The following is an 18608-nucleotide window of genomic DNA, read 5'->3' as shown; positions in this document are numbered from 1 at the left end:
ATGCTTTCTCATGGAGTGTTAAAGAGTCCCTGAAAAGCAAGCACTTGTGAAGAAATGAAAAAGTCAATTAGAGAGGTGGTAAAAAGACTATGCTCCACAAGAGGGACACCAACATGCTGAAGGAGTGTACACAAATATATGCAGCAAAAAGAATGAAAGCAACTGTGAGCAACAATACAAAAAAAGTCAATGGTAAGCAATGAGCAGAATGTCCTCAATATATCTTTGCAACAAGACAGCTTCCCTGTCAGTAGGCTACGCCCTAAAAAATGACTGGATTAGACATGTTAGACAATGCTATTGACTTATAAGGCAAGATGGTGTAGATATTTTGCATGAGAGGTTGCTGTCTGTTATCTAGTCCCTCCAAGAAAGGCATATTTCAATGTACCCATCTACCATTTAGCAAGGCAACGGTGGCAAATGATTTTCACAGGATGATGAAAAATATTTTAAGAGGTGAACAATGTACTCTTTTACCAAGAAGATATTATGCTTTATGGAAGAATGGACAAGCAACTCAATTATATCGCCCTAAGGGTACTTTAGCGTTTGAGAGCAGCTCGAGCTCCTCTGGAAAGAGTAATGTATGTATTTAACAAGGTGATAGAGTATCTGGCTATATCATTTTGGAAGAGGGGTTGAAACCCAAAGAGGATCTGGTGAGAGTGATAAGACTTTTACCAGCCCGAGTAGGCAGTGAGCAACTGAGGACATTTATGGGTCTTATTGAGTAATATTTAAAACCTTTAAGTAATTTGGCACATAAAACTGAGGGGCTGATTTTTACTTTGCTGGACTGAATAAGTATCATTGCCATGGAGCAGTACTTTACTCCCACCATGGTGATGGTAGTCAGCCAGCCAAAGTTAGGGATGTCCTCAGAGAGGGCACATATTTCTTGCACTGGGGTTCCTGAAAATGCTTTGAAAGATTGACAACATGACGGAGCCGTAAATCAAACTTTCAACATTTTTATTTTATTTTCAAAAACAAAATACTAATGCAGGATTTTGTTTTTGAAAATAAAAAAGGCAATGAACTGCTCGACATGGAAGTGTACTATGCTCCTTGTGTACTCACTGTATTGTCTGTAAGTTTACATTCTAGTTTTTAACTCATGCATTTATTTTATGTACTATGACATGTAGAACATAGAACTTAGAGTGTTCTTATTGCTTGATTCTTATTTATAGAACCCTGGAGGTGTGGGTTTGATAGATAATGGGAAGTTGGTGTTTTGCCTCTGAACCGTCAGCAGACCCTTCCTTTGCCATGGGTCGTTTGATGTAATAAACCTACATGACCTTATTGGACCTGCTTCTGTGCGTACTTTCCATTCACCAGCCTTTAACCCAATACTACAGAAAGTTTTCTCCCATAACATGGTGGTAATTTTTCAGTTTCCAGTGCCCCTTACCAACTGGCAGTGACAGAAAGTGAAACAGTGTTTGCCCACTCTAAATAGGGAAGGTGGGAAAATGGCAAAAGCTCCAGCTGCCCTCACTTTGTTGTGAGTCGGAGGTGTATAAAGATGGCAGAGAAGGATTGGGCACTATGTCTACATACTGAAGTTCCATCCAACTCTAAATGAGGTGGGCGGAACTTCACTTTGGCGGGGGTTACTCTTTCGCCATTGTAGAGGACTACCCTCTCTGCCAAAGTCTGAAGATAATTCAGATGTCGGAGAGACAATCTATGAATTTAGAGAAAATAAATGGTGAATATTTAGGCCCGTTGCTGTGAGCGTTTTTGCACTGATGCCAGTGGTAACAGGTTTGATGTGGTAGTTTCCCAAATGTAAAGTGGTAATGAAAGAGCAGTGACATCTGCTTCTAGGACACTGAACAGAGCTAAGAGGAACTAGAGCAGAATATAAAATGTAAGCTACAAGCACATCATGAACCATTATTGAAAGTACTGCAGTCAGGGTAAGCAGTCAAAATTTCTGCAAGGTTAGCACAATTTTATGAAAGACTACAATAATTACAATATGAAATTAGGTATACTGCATGGTGCTGTAATAAGTAAGCTGACTGATTATCACATTTAACAGTGAAGAAGGAAGATATGGATCTAAGGTCAGGAGGGTGTGGTTTTCCACAATGAGTGGTTGCTCGTGTTGAAGATGTTACTGGATAAATACAGGAGGAATGGGTAAAAGCAATGAGAAACAGTGTGCAGTGGGAAGTTAACCATCTGATAAAGTCTGGATGAGAAAGAGAAAGGATTTGAAGCAAAGTTTAACAATATTAGGGAAGGTAAATGAGGAATTGTTTTGGGGAAGTGATGGATGGATTTTGATGAAAGGAGAACAACTTGTACCACTGTGGGTTGAACATACTGGATTAATTTATTTGGCACATGAAAGTCATTTAAGTCGGGATCTTACCAAGAAAAGATTAAAATAAATATTTTAGTGGCCACGTTTAAATGAGGTGTCTAGATGGGGAGAGAATGGTGACATTCGTAAAAAGTGATGAGGATGAAAGTAGGATTGGGGAACAAGTAGTAGAATATGATGCTCAGAAAAGAGCTTGGAGCAGATATTTATTAATTTTATTGGACAAGAGGTTGGCTTTAGTACTATTACAAACCTTTTTGCAATAGCTGCAAGTAGAATTTGTTTGGGATATTCCTAACATCTCTTATCAATACACTGAAGTGCAATTTTATGAGAAGGGTATCCAGAGTATGATTTAAAGGGATAAAGGACTACAACTCGCATCTTATGCGATGCAGGAATTTGAGAAGATGTGTTGTGAATCGTGAGCAGTTTTTTTAATATCGCACAATCCGATGGGATTGTAGAAAAAGCTAACAGATTTATAAACGGCACAATTGAAAAGATAGCTAAAGCGAGGCAAGGTGTAAAGAAAGCAGTGGATGAAATGGTGTGGACTTAACACAATGCACACAAAGCCTGAGCCGAAGAGACAACTTTCAGTTCAGAAAGAAGATGAAGGTGAATAAGTTAGGTGCAAAAGAAAGATTGGATTAATATTTAGTTGGGAAGAATAAGGAATGGTACCTCTACATTTTCTGAATCTTTAGAAGTGAAAAACCTAAGAGGAATGCACGCAGTTATGGTCAATGGGTTAAGGTGGAATAGGAGGGTTGCTTTAGTTGAGAAAGAAAAGTGAGGGGAGATGGAAATGGTGGAGAAGAAAGGTTATGGAGATGGGTTCAGGAGTGCAGTGAGTTTACGTTGGTGGATGACAGTGAGATGTTAGCCAATGTGTGTGGCCTGGAAATAATGAGAAGTGGAAAGATGTGTGGTACTGAGGATGAGTAGATCTGTGAAAATGGTTCAGAGCATAGGTATGTACCAGGGTCTACATAACAACTAATTCCTACCAGTTATATTATGTGTTATCTTACATTTGTATGTTTGTTTTTCACTGTTCTCTTCTCTCTGACAACATTCAATGTTGTGTATCTCACTTCCCTTGGTTAAATAAGGGATGAGAAATCCAAGAATCATGAGGTTGTTTGTTTCCTCCTGCTGTTATCTAATTTAGTCTTTTATCCTTTGTAGAATTAAACTGTGGCATAATTATGCCCTGCCCTGGTATTAAAGTGCCTTGTGTTTTACACCAAGGCAGGTACAAGCATCACCTCGAAGATCTGAAATTAATAATAAATCAGTTTTAACTACATCCACTCTGGTGCTTTTAAATAGTGGTCATCATAAAAACCTTCCCACCAAATGAAGGTACTGATGTCTTCAAAGTTCACCTTTTCAATATGACCGGAATGGATTCGTTCCGCTGATGAATGACCATTTTCACTTACATGCACTAGTATCCAAGTAAATGATCATGCATGAAAAACAAAAATGTGCCCAATGCTAAACAGAGAAGCAGCAAGGAAATAGAGCGCCTTCTCCTTTTAACATTGCACAACCGCTTATACCTCCCACCATATTGACTATGCCAATAACAATGTCTGTCCTTTATAGTACATTCTTTTACTTGAAAAGATTTCTCAAACCTTCTCAAAACAAAAAAAACACAGAATTGGCCAGGGTAGCCAGGTCAGAACTCTCCATAGGAGATAGTACAATTCATTACTTGCAACATTACCTAGGCCATAAAAGCAACCAGTGAGAACAAATGTACATCTAAGCTCTCTTAAATTGCATGAGCACTTGTTCTAGTGCCATTCAATCAAAGAACACTGCATAAGTAGATCTCAAGGGGCTGATACCAAAGCAGGAGCAAACACTCCAACTTCTGTTTACAAGAAAAGAACAACAGAAAGAGGCACCAATAACCCACTGTGCAATACTCTACATCTTTGGACTATATTGTCATATAAAAAGTCACTTAAATCAAAGATAAAGGTTATATTTTACTTCAGACATAAAAGCTACAAAGCCAAAGAAATATTATCCAGCCCGTCCAAATCAATTACGAAAAACACCAATTGCACCTCTAATATAATACAGAAGTCAGGAGTCCCATCACAGTTATACCCTGAACATAGCTTTATCCTTATCAAGATTGTCATTTTGCCAGATCCTGGCAATGTCCATTTCGTCTAGTCACACAGTGAATTTTTTGAAAGGGAAAGGACTGGCTCAGGCTTGTACATTTCAGCGATGTATAGTTCTTCATGCCTGTAAAGTGCTGATCATGGAGTACACCAAAGAATCGTAAGGAGATCTTTCTGATTCAACAATGTGAAAACTAATGCATGGTTATAGAGGTTAATCCTTTAGTTCCCTAGATGAAAACCTGAAAATTATTCACATGATATTTGACCCTCTAACAAAATCATCTCATTTAGCCTTAGGCTTTGGGATTTCTAGAATGGATTATTTAAGTCTGATAAAATGGTTATTACTCATAGATAGTCCAATACAAAAGTAAGGCGAAGTAAAAATTTCATAGCAGGTACCGGTAAGCTCATGTTTATCCCAACTTTGAGCATTTTAAATATTTAACACCTGAGTCCCTTCTTAAAAGTCTGTACAGGCATGATAGAGGTGGGGGGAAGAAGGGAGAGAAAGAGAGATGGAGCGAAAGAAAGAGAGATGGCGAGAAAGAAAAAGAGAGGTAGATAGATAGAAGGGAATGAGAGAGGGGCATTAGAAAGTGAGACTTGTCAAAGATCAATTCCAATACCAGTGCCAAATGAACTCTACCTTAGTAAATATAGCTAATACATACCTTAAATGTAACATGTGTATCTGTGAGTAAAGGACCCTCTACTTCTATAATAGGTGTAACTCGATCTCGACTAATAACTTGGATATTTCCCCCTTCTGCATCATCAGTATCGTCAGCCACATTCTGATTTGCTGTTCCATCCGCAGTGTTAAGTGCTTTTGCAAGAGTATCAAATGCCCTGTGGATTTAAGGGCATTTAGTAAATGTTACACATGTATCAAGTTGCTGTGTTGTGCACAATTCCTTCAATACGTTTGCCATTCAGACAGACGAAATACAAATTCACAAACACACATACAACTGTACAAACTATTTTCAAAGTAAGCTTCTCATATAAACTTGAAAAGCTCAGTATAGAGAGGATAAGGGCATTATATATATTTTGAAAGGTACCTTGAGTTTTGGAAAAATTATCTCTATTACTTCTAAACGAATACAGATATGCTTCCACTTTACATGTTTTGGCCAGGATCTTTATTAACATCTTAATTCTTTTACAAACAAAATTGGTATTTTCCCCTGATGCTAATATCTTTTTCAAGGACATCGAGAGAATGATACAGTTCCTACCATTAACCTGGTTTTCCTGACTAATTTACTTTAAATGTATGGATCAGAATCCCAAAGTCCTGTCATTGAACACTGCCATTCAGTAAAACACCATAAAATGATCATGTGCTGCATATGAAGTATGTCACATTACTTTTTTATATTCACCTTGCTAGCACAATGTCAGAATTACTACAGTGATTTAAGAAAAGTTAATAGCACTCAATGCGTACCTGTGGGGAAAATTTAACTTTTAGGAGAATACACACCATCATAGGCAATACATGTATTAAATAATTAATTTTCATTCATGATTTCCTTGAAGAAAAGCACCACTTTTTAGGGTGGTGTTCCTTATAAGGCCCATAAACAGTCATATGTATTCATATGTGAGTGTTTCACAAATATATTTTCAGTCTGTCTACTTTAAGATACATCAAAGGCACGTTTATATTTACATCATAAATGTATGTTTTCTACTGAATTTACCTTGTCTTTCAACATGCCAGGAATTCAGGTAGGGATTCCAGGAAGGTGTAAACCGAGTTACAGGGGTGGAGAGCTCCTCTACCGTGAGTACAGAGACTCTGCATGTAAAAGTCCCATTTAAGTGGTAGGAAGTTGGGGTTCCAATGTGTTGTTTGCTGTAGCATTTTAAGAATACCCACAAATGTAGGTTTGTGGGCAATCGCAAACTCATCTCACTCCCATTTTCACTGTAAAACAGTTGTAAATATACTGTTGCACAGGGCTGGTGGTGCTCTCCTTACACAGTGAGAGCGGAAAGGGATTTCTCCATGAAGAAAATATTTTCTCCATGGAGAAAAAAAGGTGTTTGTACAGGTGACATGAATTCCCTTTGTACAAAATTCTCTGCAAAGTGTGATTAGAATATCACAGGAAAATCCACCTGACCTTCCCAGGAGAGCGCCTGTAACCATGTGCCTGGAGCGGTTTTCCATGCATACTTCTTGAAATGTTTGTGAATCTGAAAAAACGATTTAAAGGACTACTACACATTTCACCAGTAAAGTCAACTCATCACTCTTGAAACAAAGCGTGATTTGGAAAGTGAGGGATTACTGGATGAAATAAAATTTTAAAAGCACTTGAGGCATTCACTATAAGCTTTATATTTACCTGATAAAAAGACATTAAATGCTTATTGTTGGGACGAGGAATGTCGCTTGCGTGGGGTAAAGTTGTGTTCCCCTGCCCCGAGTGTCTGACTGCATGTATTTGGTTTTCTGATTTTTGGCCCTAGCATCATACTAATCTAGGTCTGTCCCTTGACATGAGTGAGGTCCTGCATGAGGTCCTGCACCTATCCTGTGACCTAGAGACGTGCACCAAGCATGTCCTCATTGCACTGACAGCAAACTACTGTCCCAACCAATAGTTTAGTACATAGAGCGGGACAGCACCTTATTTTGGGAATCCATAGTTGTGATCAGTACTTTTTATTAGTGCCACTGGAGTAGAGGCCCAATGGCCCACTCATGTAAAGTTCTGCTTGTGTGCGATAACCCAGATTCTAGCACTAATATCTTTAGGGTATATTGTGTGTGCTTGAGTATGTGGCCTGCATGGTACATGCACTTTGTATATGAGTGAACCAGAGTAATGAGGCAGGTGGAAAACAATTTGGACACCCCTATCCTGGCCTTGTGCACAAGATGAAGGTTAGGTTTCATTTTCCAGACAGTGGAAGCATATTTCTCACATTCTTGAAGCTGGGGGTAGAGGAGACCAAGACACAGGAGTGGGAAAAGTAGAGACAAGGCTCCTTTAGTAAAATATTAACCCCTTTTGCTGCGGTGAGTTGTGGATTAGTCTTCCTGTAGCATTCCATCTGCTACATTATGGGGTGAAAGGTGGGACTTCAGTCTCTGTTATTCAAGGTGAAGGGGGCCTGCTTAGGTGAGGCTAGCCTTTTGTATTTTCCCTGACCTCTCCTTAGTGTGGAAGATGACAGCCAGGTGCAGAAAGCTCAGACCTCTTTGTGCCTCAGGTGTAGGTGTCTGTGCTAGAAACTATACTGCAGAGTGAAGCATTATTCTTCGCAAAGGCTGTGTTTGGAGAGCATGATGAGAACAGATAATTAAAAGGAGAACCACCACAAAGCAGTTCTGAAAGTGCAGACAGCAGATCCACATCTCCTGTGTGCTTTGGCACACATTTGTTGTTCCAGTTCCAAGTTTTCTATGACAAAGAAAGGGAGCGCTCCACAGAGTACTCAGAGGACTGCAGTGCTGGTGTCTGCCTGAAAACCAGCTTCCCAGAGGTAAGAGGACATCACCCAAGTCTTTCCTTGCTGGAAGAAGCTGTTTGTCTGGCCTGAAGCACCTAGGGGCCAATTTGTCTGCTAAGAGATGGAAGGAGACTATCAACTTTGTAGATGGCGTGCTTTTCCAGGAGAGCAAGCTGCAGTGAGATCCTGGTGCTGGCGGTATCTCCAAGAAGGAAGAAGGAAGAACAAGAGTGATCTCCATGCCCCAGGGGGCAATAGACTCTATTTGCGGTTACAGGCAGGAACCATGGAATCAGAGCTGCCCAATGTCACATTGGCGAGGTTTAAAAATGCAGCTGTCTTCTGCCTCTGTGACCCAAAGGATTGTGACAGCGACTTATCCTCTGTCTCAGTTGTGGCTGCTTTGCCAAGCTATGTCTTTTCTGAAGACAGAGGCTTGCCAGTGTGCTGTTGGGGCCACAGAGACCAAGGTCCAGCCTGGGTCACTGTTGCCGAGAAGTCCAGTACCTTGAAGCCTAGCCTGTGTGAAGCCTAGCACCCAGAAGCTGGTTAGTGTGCCTGTGGCGAGATCCATCCACGCTGGCCCAAGGTAACTCCAGTTACAGCCAGAGGAGGCCACATCAGAAACTCCAGCATGCTTACCCTCCCAGAAGAGAGAGGCGCTGCATGCTAATTCTAGTTGCTGCACAACAGGCAAACTCCCTCTGGACTTACCATGGCGAGGAAAAGAGTAAGTAAGTAAGTGTTTTTTAAAGCGCTTGATTGCCAAAAGGCGTCTTGGCACTAATGAACTGTGAAAAATGAGTGAAGTGACAGTTCACAAGGGAGATAATCTGCACCTCAGCCTAAATTCATGCTACTACCACTATTACTTGCGAGAAGGGGGTCCACCCACACTAGAAGGTAGGAGAACTCAGGGGATAACTTTGAGGACGAGATAGTCCCAGCATCTAGTTCACTAAATTGTGCCTAAAATTTTTTGAAGGTGTACCATTTAGATTTGAGGTGTATCAGGTACTTTTTTTTAAAGCAAAGCACTGGGTTGGACAATCAGTTACTGCACTGCTGAGAGATTGTTGACTTCTGAGTTCGAGCACCCCACGCTACCTCAAAAAGACTCCTATGACTGCTCACCATAGCTATCACTGAGTAAAGTGCTAAGTTTGCATTTTTGCAGAGCAAACATTGAAGGCAAACAACCTCAAACCCTAGTAGCCCCTGTGGACCCCATGGCCCCGCAAACATGATTGGACATCAATATATTAATTTGCTTATTAAAGTGCAAACTAGGCCTGGGGTGTACCACAGCACATTCACACAACAAACTGAAGCAAATGAAAAAGTCACTAGCTTATAATCCTGGTTCATCATGGTGAGTCTCTTCACTAAAGCCAAAAATTAGGAAATTTCCTGCCAGTGTGCAGGGAACCTGGAAATCTCTATCTGGAGGTAGACACTTCGATGTTCAAGAATCACATGTCACCTACACAGTAAACAACAGACAGCTATTACTGGATATCATTTATTAGAAATCGTCTATTTACACCTTACAAAGACAACATTGCAAAACCCTTCTGAAAAGTAAGCTAAATCATTAAAAGTAATCTCCAAATCTTTCCATTAGAGAGAAAAATGATAAAATTGCTGCCAATCAGGTCAAGTGTCCATGAAGGCTAAAAATCATACATTGTTCCTTTAAGCAACTAGCTGGTTCCATCTGCCAGCTTGCATTGTACTGGCAGTTTGCCTCACAGCCTCATTTCTTTTTGAATGGCTATATCTAACATACCAAGCGTAATCTGCTATTGAAATTATTCATAACCGCTAGAGGAGGAGTGTGGTCATGGAGAAATTGTCTTCTTTAAGTCCTCTAAAAAGGATGATTTTTTAAACTGGAATTGTGAGGAAAGACCTCTGGGAAGGTCCTTTTCTGTATGCCAAGATGGCAGCAAGGTGAAAATTGAAGCTTAAACCTGTCCAAGTGTAGAATGTAGGGAACAATCACATCTTCCTGACAGTAGAATGGATTGCAATTATTTAGAATGCACCATAATAAAAGTATTTTCCATGTCAAGTAATAGGGCTTTCTAGTAGAGGAGACTGTTTCGCTTCCTTGATAATATCCATACAATCCTGAGGTAAATTTAGATGACCATATTTCACAATCTCGGAAGCTATGCTGCCAAATTTAGGGAATGAATGTTGGTGGTGTATTTTCCACTCCGTCCTTGATAACAGACTCGGGCTGCAAGACAGCTTCCTGTGGGGGTCTCACAGTGGTGAAGTAGTTCTGGAAACCACCACTCTCTTTTCCACTGGGGTGCAATGAGAATCACCTTTGTGGTCGAGCTTCAGCTCCATCGAATCTGATTGGATCAATGGTATTGGAAGAAAAGCACAGGGAAATTAGTTGTAGCAGTTCAGCAAAAGGGATTGCTCAACAATTGTGGTTCCCGTACTCTTGAAATGAAGTTTGGGAATTTTACATTTGGCTCATGACAAACAGGTAGATTTAGAGGTAATCTCCAGTATTCCAATATATTATGCACAGGAGGAGCCAGTGCCCAATTGTGTGAGCCTCCAGAGACAGAATCCTGTATTCATTGCCACCATGCTGGTTGAGTTAGTGCAGTGTCATGGTATTGCCTGTGCGGATCAGAAGCCATGTTGTTTGTTAAGGACAGCAGAAAACCCGTTTTTTCCAGCCACAGTCCTTGAAAAGTGAGATACTGCAGAGAGTCTCCCCATCCCATGAGAGATGTATCCACCACTACTGTCAGGGTAGGCATGTTTTAATTAAAAGGAATTCCTTTCAGAAGACTGAATTTCTTGCCTCACAAGGTCACTTTGTCTTACCAACTGTCTTTCCACTGAGACTACTGACCTCATATACACTGTTGGTGAGGTCTCGTGTGAAGCCGCCCACTGAGAACCAGGTATATGTACAAAGCGATTGATCCCAGAAAGAATGAGAACTGGGGTGCAGTTAGAAAAGGTGCTTTCATAAGCTGATATTTCTGCAAAAAGGAAAACACTCTCCTCCGAAGGATGCACTTCTCCTCTTTCTGTGTTCAGTGTTACTCCCAGGTAGTCGAGAATTTGCACAGTGGTCAATGCTGATTTCTTGTGGATGTTGTGTAGCCCACAGTGATGTAATAACAGAGCAGTGGTGCTGAAGCCCTACTAAACCTGTTCTACAGATTGTGCCTAAATCAACCAGTCATAAAGGAAAGGGTAGATGTAAACCCTTTGGTTGCGAAGGTGAACTGCTACTAAAGCCTAAACTACTTTGAAAAGGCTGATTTTAAACCAAAGGAACCACTGTGTACTGATAGTGAGCCTTGCCCACCATGGAGATGAGATACTTTCTGTTTTTTACTGCCACTGGGATGTGGTAATAATCATCTTGTCGATCTAAAGAGCACACCCAGTATAATTTAATTCACTGTGGATAGATCTAAAGTAGGCTCAACATCCTTAACTTTTGTTTCTTGATCCATTTGTCGGCTTGTCTTATGTCCAGATTCGTTCTGAATATTTGTTTAGACCTTTCTTCAGAACCAACAAATATTTGGAATCAGTAATAATTACAGCAGCTGTTTCAGCTCTGGTCTTGAATGGATTGATGGAGGATATTTGACATGAAGAGAGTAGTTGTTTTCTATAACTCGTAAGACCCAGTTGTCAGGTGATTTGACACACTCCTTTCCACTGGAGTGGTGAAAAGAGTACGAAGAGTGGAGTACTCATTCTTTGGAATATGAATGTGATTTCCCTGAACAGGAGGGTCACTGTTGTTGCTCCTGACCTCTATCCTTCTTATGTCATTGTTAGTATGGGGTCTGATGTTGCTGTCTTTGTGACATACATGTGAAAAGATCACTGAGAGGACTAAAATCTCTGTCTTGGATGGTACCTGTAGGTCTTGAGAGTGGTAATATCTTCTTCTCTCCTCCAAACCTACAATGTTTCATCACCATTCAAACACTCAATCTTGTTATTTTCATGAGAGCTAAAGAAGATGGAGGATTGTGAGTACGGATTTCAGCAATGTTAAACTAAGTCAGGGCACATGCCTAAACGAGATTCCATTGCAGAACATGTGATAGCTAGATCTACTGTATCAATGGCCACACTTAGAAATCAATTTATTCTTCTTGCCTCATCTACAAGAAGGCTTGCTTCGGTCTCTTGGAAGATCGTCTGCAAAGAAGGCCGATTGGTCACCCAGAGCTCTAGCACATCAACCAAGCAAAGTAGCAGTGCTTGCAGTGTTAAAAATGTTGCTGCTAGGCAACATACTTTTCTTCTTGTCGCATCATTCTGCTTACTATCTCTTTTAGTTGTTACTGCAGTTTGTGGTGTGGTAGTGCACTTCTTCCTAACAGCTGAGACTATAACACAGTGAGGTTTTGGTTCCTAGCTAAAAAACACAGGATTCTGAACTAACTCTCTATACATCTTCAAAAGTCTCAGTGTTGCCATTTTAGTTGCAGCTGGAGAGAGGAATTTCTTCTCAGCTAGCACAACAAAGCCCGGTACCAAGGGCAAAATAGGCAGAGGAGAAGGTTGCTGCAATTAATCCATTAGGACTGAGACAGTAGATTGATGGGCCTACACTGCAATATTCAATTTCACTGCTCCTGCTCACCACACATCATGAAATATTGTTCTGTCCTCTACCGGTGAAGATTAGATAGGAGATGTTGCTGGCAATGTTTGAGTGAATGACGAGCAAGAGTCTGAAGAGTGCTATCTTCATGACGGAGAGATGGACGGTATTCTCTTCCTTTTCTGTCTCACCAGTGTAGATCACAGAGAAGTATCAGGCCAGAACGCTTGGCAAAGAAGGATGCAGTGGCATCGGAGGCATGTATCTGACAGGCAACACTGAGGTGCTGTTTGGTACCATGAGTGACCTTCGTGGCATGTTGAAAGGTACAAGAGGCACTGAAAGAGTATTCTCTACTGGGATCACCATCTTTGGCATTGCAGATGCTAATGGAGAAACAGGAGCTTCAAAGGAAAGATGGTGAGATACGAATTTGGAAATTCCAGAAGCAAATCTATGGGGGTGATTCTGATTCTGGCGGGCGGCGGAGGCCGCCCGCCAGAATTCCGCCCCCATTATACCGCTCCGCGGTCAGAAGACCGCGGAGGGTATTATGAGTTTTTCCCTGGGCTGGCGGGCGGTCTCCAAAAGACCGCCCGCCAGCCCAGGGAAAAACTCCCTTCCCACGAGGATGCCGGCTCGTAATCGAGCCGGCGGAGTGGGAAGGTGCGACGGGTGCAGTGGCACCCGTCGCGTATTTCAGTGTCTGCAAGGCAGACACTGAAATACTTTGCGGGGCCCTCTTACGGGGGCCCCTGCCGTGCCCATGCCATTGGCATGGGCACGGCAGGGGCCCCCAGGGGCCCCGCGACCCCCCCTACCGCCATCCTGTTCATGGTGGCTTTCCCGCCATGAACAGGATGGCGGTAGGGGGGGTCAGAATCCTCATGGCTGCGGAGCGCGCTCCGCAGCCATGGAGGATTCAAACGAGTAGCGGAAAGTCAGCGGGAGACCGCTGACTTTCCGCTTCTGACCGCGGCTGAACCGCCGCGGTCAGAATGCTCGTTGGAGCACCGCCAGCCTGTTGGCGGTGCTCCCGTGGTCGGTGGCCCTGGCGGCCACCGGCCGCCAGGGTCAGAATGACCCCCTATGTCTCAAAGGTTATCTCCTCGACGGCAAGCCCCTCAGAGTCAATCAGGACACTCTTGATGATTGCTTCAATGTCAGTCTGAGGTGTCTCTTTGGTGGCTTTTACGTCAACATCATATATACAGACATCAACAACAGGTTCGATGGCGAAGGGGTTGGATGGGTTGTGACCGTGGATTTGCCTGATGGGAGCGGTCTGTGTCAACACTACTTCTGCCACCAAACTCACTTTCATCACTGAACACCTTGGTGCTGAAAAATACCTTCAAATAAAATGGCGTTCTCAGGCATAGCAAGAATGCCTGGAGCGATGATGATAGTGTCTCAGCCTTTTTTGCTCTCTGGATCTCACTCTTTGGAAGTCCATCTCAGGAGTTGATGTATCAGGCTCAGCAGAGGGAGTCTCCTCTTTGCACTGCTTTTGCTGATTTTTCCTTTCCTCTTCCGTCTGGAGGTACTCTAGTTTTTCCCCTGAGGCAATTGCCCTCTCAATTCCCTAGGGCTCCTTTTTGTTATTTTTTGACAAAATGTAAAAAAAATTACAGAGCCTATGGACAGTAGACAGACCACACACAAACAAACCGAGGTTCAAAGGCAGCCGTCCTCCTCCCAGAGGAGGGGCACTTCACAAACAGTTAAGGCTTTGTTGCGAAAAAAAGATCTTCAAAGACATGAAAAAAGAAGGGAAAATCTTAAATGAAGTAGAAACATTTCAAAATTTGAAGAGATGTCCTCAAAAACAGGATGACAAACCACTTAAGTGTTCACAGATCCACTCAGTGCGAGCCAGAAAAAAAGAACTAAGGCAGCATGCTAGCAGAAGTACCTTCTATTTGCTTAAAATAACAGTATATATTTTTCGGCCTTGAAAGCACTCTTGACCTGAGAGGCACCACCTGTTCTTTTTCTCTCTATAATGGAAGGATTTAGGGACTGCTTTTTAGTGATGTAGCCCACATTTCAGCCAGGTGCTGCAATGTTGTCTTTGTACAGTGCAATGGGATTGTTTCCTGGAAGAAAAATTCTGTAAACTCTGGCCTGTTGTTTACAATGGAGGTGACACATGATACTAAAAAAATATCAACATGTCTAGCTCCAACTAAAGATTGAAAGATTCTGCTTTCGGGGAAGAAGTGTTCTGGGGCCCCCATGCTAGTGTGAATGTTCTACATTTATGACTTCAGTCAGAATACATACAATGCAGAACTAAGCATGACAATATAATGCATTTGATTTTTGCAAAGATCTGCAAATGTTCATAAATAAATTAACATCTGCTAGAAGGACATTCACATGATGCATTTGGGTGTACGTCTAAAATCTGTGAGGCGTTTGGTAACGAGTACAATGAAAAGAGCTGCGAGTGAGATAAAAAAAGCATGAACCATTACCTGAAAGAACATATGATTGGAGATTTGGGTAAGTGTCAAGAACGGACTGACAATTTTTGGTACATGTATTAGCTATGGCTAACTATTTAACAATAGGGGAGGAGGTTTTGGAACAATACAATCATAAAGAAGGAATCAAAGTAGGGGAACTGTCAAAGTTCATGAGAGAGGCAATATCAGTTGCCTGGGCTCAACCAGAGAAGGATTGCACAGTTTTTTAAAAAAGAATGCTCCCCCAGTTAAATTAAACTAGCATTTACTGCTCCGTTTGGTGGGTAAGGCCCTCCTGGACCGTCCTCAGCACCGGTGCTCAGGAGCAGAGGATGTGTCCAACAAGTCCTAGCACCCACCCACGGGGGAAGGGCTGGCCCGCCACCCCACTGCCCCACAGTATCTGATTTCACTGGGAAGGCAGCACCGGCACTTTCACTGCAAACCCCTCCCCCTGGCAATCAGATGATATCAGCATGCGCTCGGTGCATCAACGTCATCAAGAGGCACCTCGCCCGCATTGCCCTGTCCTCGTGCGGTCATGGAAGACGATGTCCTGCAGGGTAAGTCCTCTGCTGGGGGAGACTGGGTGGGACCAAGATCGTGCAGCAGGAATGCCACCTGGGATGTCTTTTTGGTGTGGTGGGCGATCCCTTAGGCAAGGTAGGGAATGTGTAAATTTAATATCTATGCATTTTCAGTTTCCACTCTGACATGTTGGGCATTGTTTTAACTTTTTGGGAGTCTCAGAGCAATCAAAGGATACAAATTTCAAAGTCGAACAACTGGAGTCTTTTACCAGCAGTATCTTATGGCTGAACCTTATTTTTGAGCCCAAACCTATGCACCAAGTACAACAAATTAGCGTTTGACTATCAGGGTAGTGAAGTGGAACAGTCAACAACTTACACAGAGAGGTGGTGTAGGCTTAGAAATTAAAATCTCTACAAACCAACCAAATAGCAACTAATTAATCAATATCTAGCAAGTGCTTTTACCTTTGAAAGAAAAACTACTTCACTTCTGCACACAACACAATAGTGTACATAATAACAAGATGGCATTTGAAGTAATACAACCCTTCTGTTCAAACAATTCTTGTACTGGCTCAACACTGCAGCATGTGCAACCCATGAAGGACTGTTTCCACATACCTTATGCTAAATCACTGCTGGCTAAACATATTAATCTTCTGTGTTTTTTGGGCCTCCTGTCATGGCTATTCCTCTCAATTACTGTAATCCACCTTTTTTTGTCTTCATCAATACTGGTTTATTTTAAAGTACCTCTATACCTCTTTGGCCCTTTTTCATTATACAAATAAATAACAAAATGTCTAAATAGCTGAAGACTGATTCTCTATGGAAAATAGTTCCTTTGATGGGGTTTCTTGCCAAAATTAGGGCATACCTACATCAGAATTCTTTCTAAATCTTTCATCTCCTATGGAGAGTCCTTTCATGTCTAAATGGTCCTTGGAAATTATTTCTACAGCCAAAATGTGTCCATATGACAATATTACTATGTGGTGTTGCAAAGGGTAATTTCCCAAAAATGCATCTGGTGGTTCATTTCTTGGATTAAGTACTGTTAGTAGTAAATCATTCAACCTTTACAGGCTGCTGCTTGTTTGATAAATGAGGTGTAAGGAAGTTGTCCAGACACACATCTTACTTTATTTAACCACGCTTATTTAAGGCCACCCTCTGAAATCCAATTCAGTGCCTTAAATTGTACTCTTAATTCCAGTATTGCTTGCTGCTCATCTGTAAAATCATGTGTACCTTGGTGGAACTATTAGTTTAGAGGACCCTGCCACTATACACATGAGGTCTCAGTGCTGTTACAGTCAGCCAAAACACAGCTGCCATCAAACTCATAGGACTCTGATGATTTAACAATCATTTTTAATTGTGTCTAGAAGATCACAACTGTGTCCATGTGTCTGAAAACATTGTACTAAAAAAACATTTTAAGCTGAAAAAATAAAACAGAGAATGGGGCTCTGTTCAGTAAGCCAAAAAGTAGCAGCCTTCTCTTTAGGCTACTTTGACTAATGATTCTGATTTTTCAACATCTTAGGAACCTATCTTTGTTTCCGATTCTTCTTTGTGAAGGTAATAACCTTTCTGCCCCCCTCTTATTTGATATTTTGTGCTGCTCTTCTCCTCTGACAATTCAACCTCTGTTTCCCTCTTGGGGCGGATAAAGTAATGGAGAGTTGCATGATAGTTGTGTCATCTTCCTTTCAGACTCAGTTCGTGACAACATAACTCTTCCAATACATGCTCATTTAAAGACTAAAGAGGAGAGTGGGTGTACCACTCAGGTCTGTCCTATCGGAGTTAGCTAGGCAGGAGGTGGGACCATGATTTCTCCTCCTATGCCTTTTCTATAACCAGGCCTCAAATGGGTATTTTGGGAATTTGAAGTGTACTATGTGATACTGAAGCACTACTCACTACTGATAGGTCCTAAGGCTAAGATCAGTCAAGAATTTCGTATAAATGTCAAAGGAGTATACACCCATGTGAAGCATCAGATATTGGATGAAAATCAAAATGCTTGATTTATCTCTCAATCATTTGAAGCCCACAGTTAAGAAGTACCTGCAAGTTCATGTAATAGAAGTCGATCTGTTGCAACACCTGGGGCGGAGCCGATCTCCCAAAAAAAGAACTACAACCACAGAATGTAGCCGAGCATCACATAACTCTTGCAAAAAGAAATAGACCTTATGAAGGTGCCCATTGAAACTGCCCCACTGAAAGCACACCACTGGTAAAAATGGTCTTCTTAGAACACTCTCAGGCTTATGGGTCCAGGATTACTACACCCAATACTGCTAGATACTACCGGAGATGGTAAGCCCACACATGTCAATGACTTAAGAATGAATAGCAGAATCCTTGAGGAAATATTAAGTGAATGACTTCCTTGAAAACAACATGAAGTATTTACCTTCCCGGAAAGTACCAATAAAGCTATCAATATCCTCAACATAAATATGTACCACATTTGTCTGAAGTGTGCAATATTTCAGACTACTTCCAAAGCCACACGCAAGACCTATAATTAGTATTGTTGCCTTAGGGACCATGTCATATACACAAGCCCATACTCTATTTACTTTGAAATTTTAATAGGGGAAAGTAGAATTGTATTTATCGTGGGCCGACTATGGATCCTTTATTTCTGTGTGACATACCTCCAATTGTTACAATGCTCTAGTGTCTGCTTCCACAACACCACCTGGAAAGCAAAGCAGAAGGATGAGCATGCTGGGTAGGAAAATATGACAGCCTCTGTTAATTTAATGAGAGCAGCTAGCTTGCTAGCCCTTTATCCCATACAGTCACACACTGTAGGTGATGATGTAGCAATCAATGGAACTACTACCTAGACAAAAAAGGGATCAACTAGGAGGAGGTTATCTTAGCTATGTTTGACATCTGACTAATTCTCTTCCAACTCAGTGAAAGAGAGAATCTTAGATCTGTCCTTTCTAGTGGATAATAACTCCAGTAGTATACTCACTTGACTCCTTTCCC

General features: G+C 41.7%; 1 protein-coding gene across 1 annotated transcript in view; it reads right to left on the bottom strand.

The window, feature by feature from the left end:
- NR2C2 (nuclear receptor subfamily 2 group C member 2) overlaps window positions 1–18608 on the bottom strand; it is a 418562-nt gene that overhangs the window by 130799 nt on the left and 269155 nt on the right. The window contains exon 9 of the mRNA XM_069206302.1: window positions 5175–5352. Coding sequence (XP_069062403.1) covers window positions 5175–5352 — 178 coding nt within the window. The remainder of the gene's footprint in view (window positions 1–5174; window positions 5353–18608) is intronic.

This window comes from Pleurodeles waltl, chromosome 9 (assembly GCF_031143425.1).
Source record: "Pleurodeles waltl isolate 20211129_DDA chromosome 9, aPleWal1.hap1.20221129, whole genome shotgun sequence".
NCBI lineage: Eukaryota > Metazoa > Chordata > Amphibia > Caudata > Salamandridae > Pleurodeles > Pleurodeles waltl.
This window is presented reverse-complemented; position numbering and strand designations above follow the sequence as displayed.